The sequence below is a fragment of the Glandiceps talaboti genome, chromosome 1 (assembly GCF_964340395.1).
Source record: "Glandiceps talaboti chromosome 1, keGlaTala1.1, whole genome shotgun sequence".
Taxonomy (NCBI): domain Eukaryota; kingdom Metazoa; phylum Hemichordata; class Enteropneusta; family Spengelidae; genus Glandiceps; species Glandiceps talaboti.
In genome coordinates, this window is record NC_135549.1 from 7,408,369 (window position 1) to 7,430,229 (window position 21,861).

Genomic DNA, 21,861 nt, shown 5'->3' on the forward strand with positions numbered 1-21,861 from the left:
ATATCAGTCTTCTGGTTCCAAAAGAAATGAAATACATGTACATGCTAATTTGTCCACTTTGAACGCAGAAATAATTTCATCAATAAATATTTTCTTTTGTTGTTGGAAATCTACGAATGATGGATACATTTTATGAATGCAGATTCAGGTGTTTCTAATGTGATATACTGTGCTACATGAATATACAAGAACAATAATGTTATTCCCAGATATAAAATGTACTTTCAACAAGTGAATTTCTTGGATACTTATGAGGTATGCCTGGATGATGTATTACATGTTACAGAATATTTAGAAAACAATTTAGTGAGTGAAAGTTTCGCATTGAATAACTTGTAAATTTTTCACTTTTAGAAAGGGGGAAAAAGTTCTTTCTCCGAGTCGAAAGACTTTCTCTGATCCGACTTTACAAGTGACGGTCCACGTACACGTTCTCAGTGGTATGACTCTTGTGACTAGCGCCACCAGTGTTGGATAACCATTGACCCTTGACATGTCATATGGATTCCTAACAACGGACGACGACGACGTACACTTTGTATTCAAGTGTGTAAGAAAAAGGTGAAAATATACAGGATCCATGCAAACAAAGTTTATAGATGGTAAATTATAAGTAATGGAAAAGATACAGTGATCAAATATGAATATAGGGTAAGTAGAATGTCAAATTTATCGAGGAAATTCAAGATTATGCTGTCAGTCGTTCGACATCCTCAGTCTTCGCCAAAATACTAGTCATAATAAATGTCACAGTCGCGAATTTCTGACATTTTTCCAATGCTAAATTCATACCTTGACGTGAATTGAATCATTCATATGGTTTCCATGACAGAATGGGTATTTGCTATGCAGTGTTCATGAACACAAACAACTCACGTGCTGACACAAACATGATCTAGGCTGTCCACCTTACACAGCGAATGAGACAGTCGGATCATGTATGTGTTGTAACACGAATTTCAAGAAACATTAAACTGCTTTTGACCAATCTCCTCCTTTTACATTGTCAAACAACTTAATCTTAATACTGGCCTAGAGAGTTTTAAATGTTAGTTCTAACGGTCGAACAACCTGCAAGTCACTTTAACTCGGTACCTTGTAGAAGAATTCTTCTGTTTGCTACTAACTTACACAAAAATGGCCAGTCGTGGTGCGCTAAGTGAACTTCGGATATCTAATCTAAATATGTGAGTAACATTTTCGTCATTTTGATATGACAATTCATTCAATGATGTTTGAAGTTGATGGTTTGACTGGGCTGAAGCAATACCTCATGACAGTACAGGCCACAATCATTGTCATTCACATACATATCAACACCAATATTATCAGTGTGAGACCCTGTGAAAATTGATAGCAATCTGACCTATTGACAGTGTCTCTTTTATACCATAGACTATGTCTATGATTCTACGTGGCTTCAGGACATGCATGGAGGTATTCAAAGGACTCTACTAACTCCATGGGGAAAATAGACCCTACATGAAACGTGTACGGTTTATGATGGGACATGATATGAGTACAAATCTGTTTGTAGCACACCAAGTCAATTCACAAAGTCGATATGCTTAATATGTTTTAACCCAAAGCATTGCCATACTGATGAGCCTACAAATATCTGCCCAGTTTGCATGCTGAGTATTCAGGGTTTTGATTACCTGTGTTTGATTCTAAATGTTAGCGTTACTGTACCTTGTAAAAAGTCCAAACAGAGTCCCTGAAAATGCTACATCCAAGAGCACAAAAGGGCTCTAGAAATATGGACTCCAGGGACTTCAACACATCTTGATCGAGTGGGATAAAGATGTGTCAAAGTACCTGGAGTCCACATTTCCATAACTACAGTAATTGTATCATTGTATACTGGTCTTATCACTTTAATGACTGGTACACTGGCACACCACTAGTAATGCATTCTTGTAAGCCAGCTCATTTTACTTTGACAGATTGGCACCACCAGTATGTATACTTGCATACACAAGCATATTTTTCCAGCATACAGTGTTAATTATATTGCAGTAATGTAAAATAATCCAAAAACAAATTACAGTTTATCACAACAATCCCAATGTTAGCTACATGCAAGTTTTTACACGACTGTTGCATAATTCTGCACATGTTACAGCTGTTGACTAAGTAGTTTCAACAATGAAGATCAGATTTTCTAGACACACAGATACATTTTGTATTTTAAAATCTGCTGACAAACCAGTACATCAAATATTCCAGAAAAAGTCTCTCTTTTTTTAGCATTTTGCGTGAATTCCAAAGTGGGTAACCGTAAGATGACATAACTGCAATTCTAATGTCACATGTCAGTAACCATAACCTGTGTAGTAAAATGTGGCTGTCCCTCAGAAAATTTGTACACACCATGATAAATATTTGGATACTTATCACGCCACTCTTGGAATAATTTACACTTCTTACATTTGTAAGCTACATTCATAATAACAATTTTTACATCTAATTTTGCTATGACTATAGTTGACTGTAGTTCAGTGCAAATATGCCATCACACTACTATCGTCAAATAATGGTACTACAATTTGTCCTTGTTTCCGTAGGGAAGGGCTACGTATTGCAGCCCTGGCCAAGAAGGGATCTGCTGGAGTCTTTATCATTGGAGGTAAGTGCTATGATATACATCCTATAATACATACAGGTAAAGTGTAAGGAACTTAATGAAATAGAATGCTACCAAAGTAATAAATATCCAGGCAAATTTGTAGTATACTGGCTGAAAAAACCTTAGAATTTATCTCAAAGCAACCAAATATAGGAGAAAAGAACTTAAGATATACTAGAAATACTACAATACTTGAAAAATTGAACCAAAGTATTAGAAAGTCAAAATTTTAAAGTTAAAAAAATACCCCACAGTTAAAACTATGAAGCAGTCAAATGTCATCTAAAGGTTTAACAAAAATACATATAAAAATAAATGTATTTCAACACTATGAAATCACATTACCATCTACCAATTTTCAGATAATGTAAATCACGAAAAGAAAAAAAGGGGACTGCATTCCAACTGATGTAAATTTGTAAAACAAAATGAAAGGATTTATATATCTCAATGATATGAACGTTAAAATGGGAATTTTTAAGCTTCAACATTAGGACTTTTTCATTCATTACTTTCATAATGTTCATGGTATTTCCCACTTATTTTATTACATTGATTTGTCAAAACATTGAATAAATAGTCGAAATCATGTACAATTATATTTCAGAAACTTGAAAATTTATCTGTAACATTTAAAATCCTTGAGAAATAGTCCAGCAAATAGATGTATTATGTAATATGAATAGTCCTGTCAAGAACATTTCATTTTGCATGATTTTGCTAATAATGTCTAAACAGTGTTTTACAATTTTAGACCCAAAATGTGACATTTTTAGTGCACTTTTTTGTTTGAAATTAGAAGTAAAAGTTCAAATATTATAATTTTGTAGGATGGATACTATCGGTAATAGAAACCTGTAGTTGTGTGTATGTGTTTGTTGACCTGTTGGACAGATTATAGCAGGTTTATCATGGTTACTTGGAGGGCAAGCTGAAATAGTTGCTACTATGCTAGTTAACAAGCCTGCATGTTAATTAAGATTGCAAATCTTCACTGCATAGGAAATAAATGTACAGCAATGCTACATTCATAGATATGTATATGTAAAGTTGAAGAATTAGCACATATTATATTATGAATTCCAAATATTATAATTTCTCTAATGTATGACAGTTTTACCATGTCATATGGTGAGAGCTGTACTAACATAAGTACTATGTAAATATGGATTATAGACCCTGATAAAAACACATACGTGTACAGTTGTTGTTAAATCATGACAGGCATACAGATCTAGATATAATATTCATCATTAGTGGCTAAAACAGATATTAATGACACAGCAAATTACCATACCTAACAATGAACAATTTATCCCCCTTGTTGAAATGCATTCTGCAATAAAAAAAAATTGAATCATTAATTATTATTCAAGTAGCAGTCATTCTCATTAATTAAGTATTTGTGGTTTGGTATTTTTAGTAAGCTATTTTAGTAAGCTGTTTTCTGCTCTCAATCAAATCATTCAGGCGTACTTGGGTTTTTTCCTGTCTGCACACACTTTTATATTTTACAATTTGACATATACAGTGTAACAGTCCTTTACATAGTAATGACTGGAATTTTTGTTAAAGTGAAGTTGAATACAATTTGTGCTTTTTTTTAAGATAAAAAAAAAATATTTTTCTGTTAATTTTTTTTTCATCTAATTGTATGGGGAAAATCAAAAGAATGTTATTTCATTCATTTGTCGTAAAATAAAGTTGCTTTTTAAAGTAAATTTATAGAAAATTGAGTCGTTGCTTTTAAAACTAGAGAGCACTTGTAAGTTCTGTCGTTGTTCTATTTAAAAACCTAAGAAAGGTGCCCTCAAGTATTGGAGCAGATGCTAATACATGTAATAAACTCCAGATCCTGTACATGGTACAGATCTCCACAAAGACCTAATCAACTGGTAATTGTCTCATGGACAATATTCAGTCCACAAAGTTTGAGCTATTAAATATCAATCCATAATTTAATGGGGTGTTTTGCTGACAAATCAACAGACAGGCGGACGGACGGACGGATGGACAGACAGACAGACAGACAGACTGACAAACAGAAGGAATAGTTAAAACGTAGTCACCATCCAACATCCAGTGGCGATGATAAATTATGAATGGATTGCCTATTTGTGATTCTTTGTCATATCTCATACCATGTTTCCTTATCTATCTGTCCTAGTAAAACAAGCATCATCATCATCATCATCATCATCTGATGTATCCCTAGCAATATTGATAAGATGATTGTAAAGTGATAACTGAGACATTGCCTACCATGTTTGTACATGTCAGACTATCAATCCTTGGTTAATATAAGAACAAACAGGCTTGCAAATAATTCAATCTTTGTTTTCACCCACGCAGATCCAGAGCCGAAGAAAAAGAAAAAGGTAAATAAACTGATGATCAATAAAATATGTTGTAAACAAAGAGGCATAGAACTGTGATAAATGGTAGATGGATTATTAATGGGATGTGATAGTTTATTATTTGTATGAAAATTGCCATGACTCCCTATTACCCATCTACCCACCCCCATCCCCACCCCAACCCCTGTATGATATCAATGGCATATCATTACATTAGTAATGTACATACATGTCTATTTGTATGTCGTCTGTACGATACAATATTCGTGCCATGCTGTTGGCCAGCACTCATTCTTTGAGAAGCCTGATAAGGCTCAACAATATAACACATCGTAACTTACATGTTAATACATAGTGTAATTTGTCAGCAACAAATTATGTATTTAGGCTATGATACAAACTGCATGATGGCATTAATTATTTGTTTTGTATAGTTAAGATATGAGAATTACATGTTGTAACAAATAGTTTTATTTTAGTGGCCTTCCTGGTATTGCCCAATATAAGACATTGTGATATGTTGTAACTAATAGTTTAATTTCAGTGGCCCTTCTGGTATTACCCAATATAAGTACATCATTAGATGTCAAAATACTTGCATTGTGTCATCATTAACATAATAATAAGAATCTAATTGCACATTAATAGTCATTAGATTCATTTTGTAATACTTTATGGATTAGATATAATATTAATAACAATGACTTACCTCCCTCAGCATTTAGAACTACTACTAAAATATTGATATGAAATAATGACATCTTAATGTTTGTCAAATAAAAAATTATGTGTATATCAAAGTCTACATACATGTGAGCTGAAAGATTTGATGATGTTGGTGATCCTGTTAATAATTTGCTAAATATGACTAACAAGGAGAGTAGTGATGAATCTTTCAGTCTAGTAATATACATGCTGTACTATACATTCCCTTCAGGTAATTTATAAGCTGAGTTGACCTTATGACCTTAGGTTGACATTTGACCTACCAAGTATTGTACAATGTCTGGCCATACCAAATCTTATTTGTTGTTAAGACATTTCCAGTCTGCATGTAGTAATCATACCACAGAATTTTGGCTTTAGGTGTGATCTCCACACTTTGCTTTCCCTCACTTTGTTATAGACAGTGATCTAATCAAATAATTTGATGCAATTTACAAGGTGTTATCAAATTTCTATAACAGAGGAGAAGTTTGATAAACTATTTTATCTGTAAATTTAGCCATATTTGTAAATATAGCCACAATTTTTCTTGGCTAAATAATAGTAAAATACCTTTGCAGATCATGTCAATATCAGATACTTCAACTGATATAGTTTACATGTAAATTGCAAATGTCATGAATATGATAAACTCTTTGCCAGGTACATGGGAATTTTAGTAAGTATATGGAAATTAACAACAACAACAACAACAACAACAACAACAACAACAAAATTAATTAACAAGTTTTGTGTTTGATTTATTACAGTTCAGCTACTTACGGAAAACACAACAACATTCATTACGCAAGCCTGAAAGTGAGCCAGTTGTAGACTTACCACCAAAACCTGCCAAAAGGACAAATATTTCAAGAGCAACAACACATCATGCGGAAAGTAGAAATCAAGGAGTGGAACAAGATGAAAATGTTGATGAAGAAAAGAAAAAACCTGCTGTGGACTTTGTAAGGAGAAATGCACTTGCTGCTAAGAAGGCAAAGGACAGCAAAGGAAGCAAGAAAGCTGCTGTGAGACAGCAGAAAGACAACAGTAAAGACACTAACACTGTGACATTAACCAAGGAACAATTAAATGCCATTCTATCAGCTATTGGTACAAGTGCTCAGTTAGAAGCAGCCCTTGCCCCAACAGGTTAGTATATTACCCAGTCTGATTATCAAAACATAATTCTGTTTACCAGTTTTCATAAAAATAAAAAGATGTAACATCCAAAACAATTCTGTACATTGACAATAGCCCATTGTAGTACACTCCTCACAATGCTGACGAGATGTCATTGAAAATTTGGGGTTCATTTCCAAGAAGTTTTTGACTCTATGAATAGAAATTTTCAATTTCTGTACAGTTTCTCCATTTCAGATTGATACAAGAAATATGAATTTAAATGAAAGCCCCTAACTCTTCACATATGATGTTATGTCACATGTACCAGTGTAATAAACTAAAAGTTCAACACATGTATACTTACATACATGTACATGTATTTTAGCATAAATTATGAAAGCTGTGGTCAATTCTTGGTACCTACAGTAGAATTTCACCTCATGCTGGCGGGTCAAAATAGAACAAGAAGGTTGACTTATTCTTATGTATGCCTACAGTAATGTATGTGAAGTGTAGTGCTTGGAGCAGAAGTTGTGGTGTAGACTAAGAAATAGAATAGTTGTTATTTTTATGACACACATAGGTGGTAGAATTCTACTGCAGGCACAAAGAATTCAAAAGATCATAGATGAATGTTTGTACATTAAAATAGTTGTAAAAAAAGCAAGATCTAAAATATACAAATGCATGTTTTATTTATGTTCACAAATATTTTGATTGGCTTCAGGTCTTGCAAAGGAGAATAAAACTCCAAGCCGAGAAAAATCAACAGTAGAAAAATCAAAAACACCAAGTGAAGACAAAAAAGATGAAGGTGTAGATAAAGAAGATGACAAGATACATGACACTGTCAAAAAGACAGAAGATAAAAAAGAAGAAGTACCAGTCAGACAGATTGCAACCAATCAGGATAGTGCTGCTAATAAGGATGATTTTGGTGCTGGGTTAGGTAACATTGGTGGCATCATAGGAACAAGTGGATACAATGATAAATCGTTAGCTGAAAGAAAAAAACAACAGTGGAAAAGGGAATTAGGTAGGTGTCAGCAATACTATATTCTGCCTGTAGATAGAATAATATGTTATTTTGAAACTATATTACCCATTATACCATGTTGTGCAAGCCAAGTTGTGTGTCTGCAAAATTACACCATGCGTGTAGTGAAAGGTTTGAATAAATATGATGGTGTGTCTCAATCACTTAGAGAATTACATTGGCTCCCTGTAAAAGCTAGGGTAGAGTTTAAGATAATTTTACTTGTTTTTAAGGCATTGTAAGGTGTAGCTCCAGGTTACATAAAATAGATTTAGTACAAATGGTCCATAACACCAATTACAGATTAAGAGCCAACAACAGTCATAATGTAATAGTGTCCAGGTTGTTCAATAAATTGAAAGACAGAGCTTTCGCCATCTGTGGGCTAAAACTATGGAACTCTCTAACCAAGAAACTTAAGGAAACATTTTAAATGTGAGCTGAAAACACATCTTTTTAAACAGCATTATTGACTGTATTGATTGTAATGAAGTTATTTTGATTGTATTAGTTTTACCAGGTCTTTTATGTACTATGTTTATCTTACCTTCAAATGTATTTAATTTTATTTCATTTCCCAATGCTTTCAATTTCTAATTGTTATTGTTCAGCGCTTTTGAATATTTTTATAATAGAAAGGGCGCTATAGAAAATAAATAAATGTTAAATTTCAAATGTTACATGTTCAAACAGAAATACAGGTCAATAGGTCTATAATTATATGATGTATTAATATGGAGTGTATTACTTCTCAGATGAACAGGTTGCCCGCCAGAAAAAAGACAAGGAACTTCAAAAGAGTGTTGACATAGCTCAAGAGAAAGAATTACAGAAATCATTTGATGCCTGGCATCCCTTTGGGCGAGGTGGTGGTGGCGCCCCCAACGTAAACTATTCTATGACAACAACACCACACAAAGTAAGTATACTAGAGTAATGCAATGAATTGGCATGGTATTATGCCATGACTACAAACTCAAAACAAATTATGACACAATGTTTTACTATCTATGGATGTAACCTACTTGTTATGATTAATTAGTAAATTTGACAAATTTGAAATTTAGATAATTGTAATGTATTACTAGGTAACCGTAAAAGTAGCAACCCAGGATGATATCAAAGGAGTCATTCAGTGTCATCCTTCAATCTCATTTAGACCCTGCACTGCTGTGGTAGTCTATCAATAGATACGTCAATCCTGATATTAGGATAATAAAATGATAACTGTTTTGTCACATACGTGTTAAACAGATTCACAGATTAACATAAATTTAACAGATTGGGATTAAAATTTGGATTTGAAAAATATTCATCTGGCAGAGCTATCAAAAAGTTGGTCTTGAACAAAGGAGTGATTCTGTTTATAAACCTTTTATGTCTCCAAGTGAAATACATCTGTTGTAGAGACAATAAATGAATTTAATTCAACAGAAATGACAGTTTTACAGTATGTATCGTTGAGTATTAAATTTCTAAAATTTGTGATTTGAATTTAATTTCTAATTTATAAGATTTTTATGTGATTTTTTTGACAGAAAGTTGGATGCCAAAAGTAACAGGACTTCTTATACTCTGTGTCTAACAATTTACACCATAATGTAACTGAGGAAAAAAGTCTATATGCAAATCAAAATATTGTCATCTGTATCTTTGTTAACCTTCATTATTTGTTGTTATATCTCTGTCCATGGAGCAGCCTGTTAATCAAGTGCCAGCAGAGAGACAACAAACAGTTACTCAACAAACACAACCTATAACAACAACTCAGTCACCACCTGACAGAGGAGCGCCCTCTAGAATTCAGTTTTCTCAGGCTAAAGTACCTGCAGCTATGAGAACTTCATTTGTGTTAGGGGATGCATCACCATGGGAACGAGATCATAGTTCTGTAAAGAGACAAGAGAAACAGGAATGGTTGGCAGAGTTAGGTGAGATAGAACCCTATGGTTTGTGTTTCCATTGTACTGAAATAAATGTATGTTCTAATGTGTTAGCCCAGATGTGAGGTAATGGTGTGTGTGTGTGCGCGTGCGTGCGTGTATGTGTGCGTGCGTGTGTGCGTGACTGCCTGCATGATCAGAAGGTGAAGTGTTGGCTTATACATATATGTATGATATATAAAAATTGATGTAGAGAATTGATGTGGCATTGTGACAATGTCATAGATTCATTCATGGCCTAATATTTTTCAGTCAAACAATACAACTTTTTGTGTCATGGTTTTATGTCAAAATAAATCAAAATAAAGACATCAAATTGTATGTGTATGCAGTACAAAAATGTCTAGTAAACAGAATTACTTATTAAAATGTTAAATCAGAGACCTTAATAATATGGTATGATAAGGTGAAGCCACTGCCTTCACAATGAAAATGTGGAAAACACTGACATGAATTCCAAATGTTAAGTTTGAGGTAGTCAGTATTCCCACGGCTAGAAGACATTACAATATTTACCTTTCAGTTTTTAGTAGTATTAAACAATGGAGGTGAGATATAAAAAATGCATGCTAGGAAAAATAAATTTCAAAATCTTTGAAAAAAACCCAATTCATGAAATTCATGAATTCACTTGTTATACATGTATGTAAATGTAATCTGACGTTTATGTGTTTAATACAATTAAACCTACATAGAAATTCTATGTATTTATCTGTTTTTACCTTTATATGGCCAGACCTGTCTGAGTCAGAATATCCTAAGACTTCACCCATGGGCCTCTTTCAGATAATCTATTCACAGTCTGTAATGCACTCACCAAACATGATTAAGTGTATTAATACTGCGACAAAATTAATGGAAGTGTACCTACAGTTTACTGTACATGTGTATTTGATAGTTAGTCAAGGAACGTTAGCCAACATACTGACTACTACGTCTTGTTAATTAATGATGTGATCACAGGTATTTGAAGAAAACTGACAGGATCTGTGGTCTTTCACACTTTTGATAAATTTCAATTGATTAATAGTAGTCTTGGTTAAATAGTGTGTTGTTTGTAAAAATACTTGAACTGTCACCAGATATACACTGTCACTGATACATTCCCAGAACTGAGAGTATCAGCTACATTTATGTTTAACTGTCACCAGATATACACTGTCACTGATACATTCCCAGAACTGAGAGTATCAGCTACATTTATGTTTAACTGTCACCAGATATACACTGTCACTGATACATTCCCAGAACTGAGAGTATCAGCTACATTTATGTTTAACTGTCACCAGACATACACTGATACAGTCCCAGAACTAAATATCAGCTACATTTATGTTTTATTTTGTTTTCTACTTGTCCATAATCATGATTGTAGTCTGGTTGAAATTATGTTTTAACCAAATTCACAAACATGGCTTCTATTTCATTCTTAGGAGGGAGGAAAATACATAGCCTTAGGGTCAAATGATATTTTATTAGCGTACAGGTCTGTGTCTGACAAGAAAGAGGCTTTAAGTATAATAAGATCAACGTAATTTCCCCAGGTAGTGTATTAAGGATCCCTGTAAAACTTGATAACCTTAGCGTAAACTGTATAATGTCTCTTCCTCTCTCTCCATGTTAACCAAAAGTGTTTCAAAACTCCACTAAGATTTTCCGGTTATCATTTATCTGCCATAGTTTTTTATTTTGTATTTATTCACATTTATTCACATTTATTTCACCAAATGAAAACAGAAAAACAGCGACAGGAAGTCAGAGAAAGAAAGGAAAGAGAGAAACATGCACACCAATCTGAGTTTAAGGAAACTTGGGCAGACCAGTTAGAAACTATGCGTGGACAGCCACAGAATCCCAGATATCAAAGTCGGGATCCACTACACACTGTAGATGATGTGGTTGTCACGTCAACAAGACACCAAGAACCGGAACTGAATTTACAAAAAGATGTAGAGATTCAACCCAAGAGTGCACCACAGACAGCTCTACCACCTGAAGACTACGGTGCTGCATCTGCTGCAAATCCTAATAACGCTAGAAGTGAAAGGTAACTTGAAGATTTACAGTAGATCTCATCACAATTTTAGTAGATAGAGATAAAAAAAAATTTTTATTGTTGCATGTTTTGATGGCTGCTGTGAACAGCACTTTGATGATGTAAATAAGTCATTGGTATAAATTTTCACAGTATAATTGCATAGTTATGAAATTTGACTGTTAGTTGTAGTTGTCCCCCAAAAAGCTTTATCCTTTGCGTAGCTGAATGCCTGTAATATGGTATAGACATTCCTTTGTCACTTCTGATTTATGTGTCAATATCTACAGTATATCTTTCCAGTTTGTTTTAATGCTTTCGTAAACTATCTAATCCAGTTTTAGACAACTGTATGTATACCTCCCCTCCCACCTCCCTTCCCCCCCAAAAAAAATAAAAAATAAAAAATAGAAAATTCTGATTTGGGATTAATTATACATATGACACACATTTCATTGTATTCTTTAACATGAATGTCACTACAAGCTAATGCATAATTCAGTAACATTTTCATTTAAAATTTTTGTTTATTTTTGGTATTTTTGCAGAAGCTATGCAAGAGGATTTGGTCACCAATCACTCATGGATCCAAATGAGAGAGACAGACTGGAGAAGGAGAGACTAAAACAAAAAGAACATCAGGTACTTCAAGATACAAAGTTACTAGTATTTCAGAGTAGTTGTAATTCTTCACTCACCTCTGAAGATAGGCATATGTGAATTTTGCCTAGCTAGCTTAGCTTATAGTTTTCTCTCATAATCAGAATTATGGCAAGACAGTTTTACCACACTAGCAAACACCTGTGATAGTTTAGTTATATCAAATTACAACTCTGGTAATCAAGCCTCTGGTTTACTAAGATAGATGCAAACTAAATCTATTGTTGTTCAATGTGGTAGATTACACAAGTTGGTGATAGCGGTTCCTCTGTTGTGCATCTAATCACCCTGTGATCAACATGGTGTAAACATTGGAAGTCCCAAAACACAATACACTGGCAAGTTCATGGAACTTTGTCAATAAAACTCTACAACGCCTCCCAACTGAGACTATAATTAAATAAACCAACACCCATTCAATAGGTTATCACTGTTGTATTAATATGTTGTGACAATAGTTTTAGTTGTTGTCTATCTTATTAAAAAACGAAAACTGAATTACCAGACTGAAAGTTATATCAAAGTGACAGTCATTTAGGATACTTACTGTGTACTCACTATTCCCTCTCAGCTTTATAATGAAGTAAATACTAGTATTAGTGTAAAGTAGAAATCAGGTATTTTGCAAATGTGAAAGACAGGCTTGAGAATCACATTATGTTTTTATAGGTGGGATGGGATGGGCTGTTGCTGGGGCTGGGAGCTGGGGGGGGGGGGGGGGGTTAGCACAAGAAGCCAACATACAGGACTAGTCTATTTCTGAACTAACTTAATACTATCCAAAGACATTTGAGCCTAGAAAGAGTTTTACGATTCTTTCTTCTTTTTTAATTTTTTTTTTTAATGTCTGCCTAGTTGTGCCAGTATGTTAAGCCACTTGCTTTGAATCTGATAGTTCCACAGATTCACAATTGCCTTAAACTACAAAGTATGCCCAGAGTATATCAATTGAAATTCTGTACATATATGTTAGAAACTTTAATATAGGCTAGTAGATAATGGTGTGTGGATTGATACACAGTCCAAAATCATCAATTAATCCAAACCAGATGGTTAGATACATCCTAAGATTGTACATATTCATATAGAAATGTTTCTGTATTTAGGAAAGGAGAACAATCGTATACACAACTTGCATGATATCAGAAATGATTATAGTAAACTAAAGTATAAGTCTGAACTACAACTTGTACTGTGTGTTTTAAATGACATTAGGAAGGCATCAGAGCTCAAGTGGAGGAGAAATTGCGTCTTAAAAGAGAAGCTGAAGACAAGAAAAAGAGAGAAGAAATGGAGGAAGAAAGACGCTTGGCACTGGAAAGAGATGATTTACAACAACAATTTGATAAAGAACAAAGAAAACAGAGAGAGAAAGAGGTAAATATGTAACTCTAAATTAACTCAAAACCACTACAAATGGTGTTCATATTTAATAACAAAAAGATTTACTGAGGAAGATCACAATGTGTGAAGAGTTGTGTAGTAAACTGCTTGGTATAATGGAGTAAGCAACCTCCAAAAAAACATACACAGACTTGGGTATTTATTAGATTACACTTAGGCTATGTTCAAGATACCTTCAAGTATTTCATTGTTATGTACTATTGTAATATTGACATGTTCACCTTGTTGTGCCTGTACATGTACAATATTGGTGTGCTCACCTTGTTGTGCCTGTACATGTACAATATTGGCATTGTGGCCTTGTTTTGCCTGTACATCTTACATGTACAAGGTCTATGTGTTAAGAGGGGGGGGGGGGGGGGGAGTCAGACAACATGTTATTTTTGAGCTTTGATAAGTAGTTGTAGAACTTTTCAAATAACATGGTTGAAAAAATCTGCATAGCTTGTTAACATATATTTCATCCAAGACTTACCCTTTTAAAATGGTTCCGAATTGCTGAGTGGTATCAACTTTAACATACAGTGTATTTGACTAGTTATGTCAAATAAGAGTACTAAATTATTACACTCTGCATGGGAGGGAGAAAGGAAGTCACTGTTTGAGAAAACATTCTGTAATACCCATCACCATTCATTCCTCCAAAGTTATTTTTCAGATTAGAATACCAATAAATAGCATATAGTTGTTAGCAAATCTGTTCAACTCTCCAACCATTTTGTTTTTCAGTATATACAGTGTGCAAAATCTTATTATATGTCATCATATGTTTCTTTGAAAGTGTAGCTTATTTTTGATATCTGGTGGAATAAATTTCATTCATTCATACAACTGTATCATTTACTTAACAGGAGGACCTAGACCGTAAAACCAAAGCTTTGATGCATAGTATGCAGGTAGCCCAAGAACAAGCAGCCCAAGAAAAACATGCAAGGAGAATCAGACACCTTATGGAAGGTGGACATGACATCAAACACTTGCAGAAAAGTTGGGAAGGTAGGACAATACCAATATTATGTTTCTATCATAGATAAATATGGCAAGGGGGGACAGTGAAGGAACTTGACAATATTAGTGAATGTTGTTGTCAAATATCAAAGTGAAACATGCTGTATAGACCTTAGATTTATTATTATAACTATAGAAAATTACAGGAAACATTTGTTGATAAAAATGTGTTGTAAAAGTTGTGTAATCTTTAACAATGAAATAAAGCAGTAAATATACTTTTCACATATATATTGGTATGTTTGTATTTGAGAAAGGATGCTGACAATGTAGTGAAATCTTGTTATTTATGTGGTGGGTTTTGTGGTTAAATGAATAACAACTAGAATTCACAAAGCTGTTGCCATAGGAAAGCAGAATCACTATCACATTCTTTGATGGTTGTAATTTTGTACATGTACACTATCACAAGGACTAATAGAAATTTTATAGTAGTATCTTTCTGATTAGTAACAAATGATATCTTTCTCTGACAGTCCACCATTCCCCGGAAAATACTCCAAGAGGAGCTGTGTTTTCACAAGAGAAATTTACTCCTAGATCTGGGGTTGTAGATCCAGCTACTATTGCATCACCTGTGTATGGGGAAAGTGTCCCTCTCTCACCAGTTAAAGAACAAGCCATTCAAACAGGTTAGTTAAAACAAAACGGTCTTAGAGGTTTAGTTGAGTGAGCCATTATAGATTACTTGTTAAACTAGTCTGTTAAGTTTAAAGCCGTACAAACAGGCTTGTTTGAGAAACCATTCAAAGAGAGCTAGTGAAGCCATACAAACAGGCTTGTTTGACAGGCCATTCAAAGAGAGCTAGTGAACCCATTCAGTAGATTAGTTGACAAAGTAGAAATGATTGAGTTCATGAAGCCATTCAATACTACATACTACTGACTAGACACTCACTTATATCAAAAAGCTGTTCAAAGCAGGTTGTTTTAGCATGAAGTGTCTTCACCTGTGGAAGTATGAAATCAGTATATTTAAGAAAGTTCAAATTTTCACAACACATGGTTCTAAGAATCAATAGGACAGTAAAATAAATCAATTTACTTTGGAATGGTAAATTGGAAACGAATGCAGTGTTTTGATTTATCTACTATGGCTGGTAATCATTGCATGATCAAGATCATATAGCAAAGGGACCAAAATGCTGCATTTGTTTAAAATTGACCTTTCCAAAGTAACAATATTCTACTGTTTCTAAGTGCCATGAGTGTATATTATCATTCCATTCAGCATTATCATCTGATGTCAAATTAGCACAGATGATTCTGATCTCTAACCACAGACAATCAATTGAAATCCACCTGGGTATCAACCCCCCCCCCCACACACACACACACACACACACCTATCTCAATCGTTGTATACCCTCATAATCAGGTACAAATTTTCTTTCATTACAACATTTCATTTTACTAATCAGTAAATTCTACTACTGTGACTGCTACTCAAGCTTTCATTTACTCTCCATGTATTAAAAATATTTTCTGTACAGAATATGTAAATGTATTCCATCAGTGATGCATCAGAGATGAATATCATTGGATGAGTCATGCCTGCTGTAAGAGTTGTGGAGCCATGATGCTTCAACTTCAGCTGCATATACAAGAATCATTCAAATTTATTGTAATTGTATCCCACAGTATAGTTATTTATGTATTTATTTGTGTTTGTAGAAACTGAGATCCCAGAACCTAATGTTCTGCCTCCTAACTTACTAAGAATTGCCAGAGAAGAGAGTGCAGGCATTGAATACAGAGGTGTACCAAAATCTAAACAAAAGCCTAAGAAAACTACCAGAGATGATAGGGGTCGGTCTCGTCTCAGAGAAGAGAAAGTCAAACAAATCAGAAGATCTCCATCACCTGAGGAGGTAACAGAGAAGAAAAGATACAAAAAGTTGTCAGAGAGACCAGGGTGGGGACAACCAAATCCAAACAAAAAGAAAGCTAAAAAAGCATCCGACAAAGATTTGACTTTAGATAGAAGGAGGAAAGAAGAAAGATTAAGAAAAAGACAAGAAGAATTACTACTACAACAAGAACTGAATGCACCAGAAAGGTTATTACCGAGACATAGGTCAGTGTCTCCTCCAATACCTGCTGTTAGAAGTCGGTTGAGGACAGTCTCCCCTGACAACAGGTCATCCAGGAGAGCAACTTATGATTCACCAGATGGTCGACAAACTAGACACCGTTCATATTCACCAGCTGGCAGAACAACAAAGCAGCACTCTCACTATGGTTCACCACCACCAGATATGCCATCAAGTCCTCCATTAAAAACTGGTGATTTTGCACCATTTGTAAGATCAGAGGTCAATGAACTTAATGCTGATAGTGTTCCTCAGACTCCAGTAAAAACCAAGAAACCTCACAAACAGAGGCAAAGAAGACACTCTATAGAAAGTTTGGAGGATAGGACAGAGAAAAAGAAAGAAAGGAAAACTGAACAGGAAATGGTAAGTAAATATTATTTTTTTAATCCCCAGGGGGCGTAGCCTAATATATAAACTTTGTGTTTTCATAGTTGTACAGTTCCTGGTCACTTCCTGGACTTTCCTACTATATTTAAACAGTGAAGTTGATATGGTGCCAACTACTTTCTGATGTATGTGACCTCTTTAGCAGGGCTTGGTCTGAAGGTGTTGGTAGTCATTCACACTGAAAAAAGTTGCTGTAGAAAAAATAATGCTTGGTATGTGTTTTGGCAGTATAAAGAGAAATAAGATCTGGCAGCAGTTTTTATGAGAGAAACCACCCTTGAAGTGTGTTTCCTCTGTATCTCATGTCATGAAAACAGTCAAAGTTGGTGAGAGTTTTGTAAAGGGAAAACATGCTATATTAATATGATCCTGTTCTTTGCTGTGGCGACATCAATCACTATTTTCTATTGAATGGATAAACTTAGTATTAAATGTGAAATCATTTGTTTTTTATCTGTCTGTCTGTCTGTCTGTCTGTCTGTCTGTCTGTCTGTCTGTCTGATTTTTAGTATGTACGAGTGTAAATGACAGTTCAACATTTTTTTAATGAAATGTAAAAACTGATTTATGTACTGCATTCATTGGTATCATTCATTCAACTGATAAATTAATGATTTATTTCTCTTCATAAAAGGTCTGTTTGTTTTTGTTTGGTAGAATATAGGTGTGTTTGTTTGTTTGTTTGTTTATTTATTTATTTGTTTGTTTGTTTGTTTGTTTGTCTGTCTGTTTGTTTGTTGTTTGTAAGTGTGTGTGTGTGTGTGTGTTTTTGTGTACATGCCCAAGCATGCATGCATGTATGGTTGATGTACAAGTTACATCAAATTAGATTTGAGACATTGCCTCTTTACTGCACCCTCTGAAATATTCTGCCAAGAGTTATTATTTTCCATTGCATCAGCAGAAAAATGTGCCTTTGTTTGTGAGCTAGATTGAAGACAGGTCATTGACAAGTTATTCAGCCAGACATTACAATTTTTACTTCTTTTCTAGGACCCTTTGCTGAATCCTGACAGACTAAAAGACTCAGAACATCGACAAGAAATGATACTCAAACAATTATCACACCTCAGACAGGTAAAAACAAAACTTATCATGATAAAGATTTTATTTGAAATATTATCTCTAAATGATTGATTAATGTATGAGAACAACCTTGTGGTACAAGGCTAACATAGCTGTTATAGTCATATAAATCACCTCACATGGGTAGTAGAGTCTTGAAGTTTTGATGAGATTTTTGATTAAAAAACTGAAAATATAACTGAGTGTGTCCTTCACTGCAAAGATTCCATTACTGAAGTGAAAGTAATAACACGATATCACAAACCAAGTTATGCAAATGTTAAATTCCTTATTTGACGAGGCTTGAATGTATATATGTCTTTCTATTTGATGTCTGTTATTATACATTCACCACAATCACCCAAAAAGAAATGAGAAAAGAAAAACTGATAATGACAAAATAGGTTATGATTTGGTTCACGTTTCGTTTTCAAATAAAGTAATGTGAGATGGTTACTATTTTTGTCTCAAGAAAAGATACAAATGAGAATTTCATAGCAATACCAATATGAACTGTAATAGTAAAGAGCCACACAATATTCAGTATTCCATCAATTGGTAAAAGTTTGAATGTTTTAAGTGCTAAAGTAAACAAACACAATTTTTGAGTGAATACAAGTAAGACTTATGTTTTTGTGGAAGGATTGACCTCACTTTTACTTCAATCGGTATGCCAGTTAGCTGACAACATACATGGATTTACCTCACTTTTACTTCAATCGGTATGCCAGTTAGCTGACAACATACATGCTGTATGGTATGTCATATTAAGGAGAACACTTTGTACACATTTAAATCAGAGAAAGATTCAGAGAAAATATTGTTCTGATGTATTATTTGAGCAAAATGCCGACACTGAAAATGAAAATATTGCAAAAATAAAATGATTAGTGATATAGAATAACATTTTGTAGTTTTTTCACTTTTATATTAAAATGAAAGTACTATAATAAGATTAGTGAAAAATTAAAATTCTAATGGAAAATAAAGAATTCCACTGTGTACACTTAGTTACCATTCTTCAATATTTTTGTTTGTTCAGCCATGAATGATACAAATGGCCTAAAGGGCCTTATCACTTTAAATGAGTTATGAGTTATGTTATGAGTATTTTATAGCTAAGCGAAGGAATCTAGCAGAGAATTATATAATTATACATGCACAAGTTAAATTTTTTTTAATGGATGATGGTAATTATGAATATTATGACTGTTATTTAGAGTACATCACAGCAAACCAATGGCTTGGTTGGATATCCATGGTGTCTTGATGTACAATGACTAGGGTATCAATTCGGAATGTTTTGTTCAAATGTGCACACATGAATTCTAAACAAAAATTGTCATCACAAAATACTATAAAATAGATTTTACACTAGTTGTTTTTAATTATAGAAAATAAATAATATTGCGCTGAAGATTGTGTGATGAATTCCCATTGTTATGTGTAAATAAAGCAATGTGATTTATGTTTTTTTGTTCACAGGGTTTAATTATGAAACAAAGAGAGCTTGAAGTTGGCCTGACACCATACATCAATTGAGTTGTCATCCGTATATATTGCAGACCTGAGTTGAAAGTACAACATTGTATACTACTACACTCTACATATCAATTAGAAGTCATTGATATCCCCATTGACTACAAATAAAAATCAGATTTCAAGTTTTATGATTTAGAAAAGTGGATCATGTATCAACCCCTAGATAGGTGGGGGCTTTAGTACCATCCACAACTACATTGTTACTGTGGACAAATGGACACTCACCAAGTGTCATATTTCCTTTGGCCAGGAAGGTAGTTGTCATCCATTGTTTTTCAAAGCCGGTGACTGGCACAGTGATGTAACAGTGTCTTCCTCTCCAATTGAAATGCTATATTTTATATATAAGTGTTTTGATATTAGTGCATAATTTATAAAAGCCAGGGATGTGGATTCTTTGGCAAAGTAAAATAGATTTACTTGAATCATAAATAAAGTGTATAAGCCTTCATGTACTTGCCATGAAAACATGACTATTCTAATATTGACATGATTTATCAGTAGACAGTTTATTTTGTGTTCAAGTTTACAAGTTTGCCCAATGTGGGTTTTTTTCTGAATCAACTGTAAATATGTGAAAATGCAGTGCATAGTACTTCAAAGTTGTACAAGTATATAAAAAATGACACACCTACAAAAAAATTTCAATTTATACCAGATTAGACTCTTATTACCTTGATAGTATTTATGGTGTTTGGAAAACTTGATTTACTTACATAAGACAGTTCTACGCCTTAGACAGTTGTACACCTTGAAAAACACTGAGTTTATATTTAAAAAGGAGAGACAGACAGACAGAGAGTCTTTGTGATGGTTGTAGTGAAAGAGATAGTCAGGAATAGCACTAATGGAAAGTCAGACAGGAAAGCATAGTAAAGTACATTGTAGTCGGTATGATTGATTTGAGAGGAAATTAAAGAACGACATGAAGCAGATAGAAGATTATTATACAGCCTAGCTAAATCTCAACTTGTCAATTTAATTATATAAAGAGGGAACTATGTAGTACTGTCCATTTACTATGCATTGTTCAGTTTGTCTAGGGACTTTAAACACAGACAATTTTGTGTTGATATTTATCACAACAAAATATTTCTGTGTGACAACGTTGCATATCAACCACATTTTACTTAACAGAAAATCTGACCTTTTAGATACTTTGATTAGTTTACATTCTGCTCAGAATATTACAAATGCAAAATTATTTATTGTAAAAAAAATGTACTATTGGATTACAGTGTATAGCGTATTTGTGATGCACTGCTGTTGTAAAAGTGGAATTAGATATCAACATGTACAGACATAACTATTAAACAATAAATGTAATATGATGTCAGATTTTGAATATAGGATAAATATTGGTTTATTAATATGTGGATATTGCATGTCAAAGTAACTAATACATCTATTATCAAAGTGCCTACTTAATAATGAGTATTCAGGCAGAACAGATGTCAGCGCCAGAATCATACAGGCGTCTGTGTAAAACACATATATCCTGTATCACCATGAATGGAAATAGCAACAACATCAAACTGTGGACATTCAATTATATATATATATATATATTCACATTCTGGGGCCATTTAAATTGTAGATGGAGTGATGAAATTTCATCCAACAGTTTGTGTTCATATCTGAAACCTAGGCATGTTGATTTCATCATTACAGTTAATATGTCCATTTGTGATTCCTCTGAGAGTTTATTGATTGGTGAAATGAACATGATGCATATGTTTAAGTGATTCAAAAAAAGTGATTAGGTATTCAGAGTGCATCGTGTCTGGCCTTGCAATGCAGTCTACTTGTGAAGACTTGCCTCACCATTTCCTGTCATTATTACTGTGTCACCTATGCTAACATGTTATA

General features: G+C 33.8%; 1 protein-coding gene across 2 annotated transcripts; it reads left to right on the forward strand.

Moving 5' to 3' along the window:
- Positions 1-522: 522 nt before the first annotated feature.
- On the forward strand, positions 523-20,433 carry LOC144436960 (coiled-coil domain-containing protein 66-like). 2 transcript variants are annotated; one of them, XM_078125837.1, is made up of 15 exons: positions 523-651; positions 2,568-2,629; positions 4,982-5,007; positions 6,462-6,843; positions 7,544-7,852; positions 8,608-8,775; positions 9,589-9,783; positions 11,533-11,842; positions 12,379-12,472; positions 13,706-13,867; positions 14,746-14,890; positions 15,379-15,534; positions 16,577-17,361; positions 18,379-18,462; positions 19,936-20,433. In XM_078125837.1, the coding sequence occupies exons 1-15, from the start codon at positions 641-643 to the stop codon at positions 19,990-19,992; spliced, it is 2,946 nt and encodes a 981-aa protein (XP_077981963.1). In that variant the 5' UTR covers positions 523-640; the 3' UTR covers positions 19,993-20,433. The 2 variants fall into 2 exon arrangements, with proteins under 2 accessions (XP_077981963.1, XP_077981956.1); XM_078125830.1 differs by having other exon boundaries at positions 8,608-8,771; positions 9,552-9,783.
- Positions 20,434-21,861: the final 1,428 nt, after the last annotated feature.